The 804-nt window shown below is 45.8% G+C and overlaps 1 protein-coding gene across 1 annotated transcript; it reads right to left on the bottom strand.

The window, feature by feature from the left end:
* Positions 1 to 9: 9 nt before the first annotated feature.
* On the bottom strand, positions 10 to 732 carry LOC104854755 (olfactory receptor 4P4-like; the record flags this gene model as incomplete). The annotated part of the gene is made up of 1 exon (XM_010613323.1): positions 10 to 732. A coding segment is annotated over exon 1 (723 nt), but the record flags the coding sequence as incomplete, so codon positions are not given.
* Between the last annotated feature and the right edge of the window lie 72 nt (positions 733 to 804).

The raw sequence follows: 804 nt of genomic DNA, 5'->3' as shown, positions 1-804 counted from the left end.
GACAGCTACGTGAGCGCTGCAGGTGGAAAGCGCTTTGGTGCGGCTCTCCACTGAACGTGCTCTTAAGGCATGCAGTATGAAAAAGTAAGACAACATCAAGACAACAAAGATCACCAAAGCAATTAAGCCTGAATTAGCAATGACCAAGAGACCAACTGTGCGTGTGTCCGTGCAAGCCAACTTCAGCAAAGGGTACACATCGCAGAAGTAGTGGTCTATCTCATTGGGACCACAGAACGGTAAGAAGACGGTGAGGAGGAGCTGGCTGGCCGAGTGCAGGAATCCCCCAGAACAACAGGCTGAGATGATCCAGTTACACCTGGGCCTGCTCATGATTACAGTGTAGTGCAGCGGCCTGCAGATGGCCACGTAGCGGTCGTAGGCCATCCCCGTGAGGATGAAGATCTCGATGCCTCCAAATAAATGGGTGCTAAAAAGCTGTAGCATGCAGTTACTATAGGAAATCATCTTTCTTTCTGCTAGTAGGTCAGTCTTTAGCTTGGCTGTCACTGTGGATGTATAACAAAGGTCCGAGAGGGAGAGATAATTCAGGAAGAAATACATGGGCTGGTCAATTAGCTGCGAGCGTGTGATAGAAATCATTATGAGCACATTCCCCAGCCAAATAGCAAGATAGCAAAATAAAAATAATACAAAGTAAAAGATTTCAGTGTTTTTGTTTTGGGAGAGTCCCAGGAGAATAAATACAGTGATATTATGCCCCTTTTCCATGGTCTGGTGCAGACAAAAAAAAAAGTCACCTGAAATGATGCAATTCACAAACATACTTACAGGTGCTTCTTG

The sequence above is a fragment of the Fukomys damarensis genome, unplaced genomic scaffold (genome assembly GCF_012274545.1).
Source record: "Fukomys damarensis isolate Sample0158 unplaced genomic scaffold, DMR_v1.0_HiC HiC_scaffold_73479, whole genome shotgun sequence".
NCBI lineage: Eukaryota > Metazoa > Chordata > Mammalia > Rodentia > Bathyergidae > Fukomys > Fukomys damarensis.
Note: the sequence above shows the minus strand (reverse complement) of the source record. Positions and strands in the feature narration are given on the sequence as shown.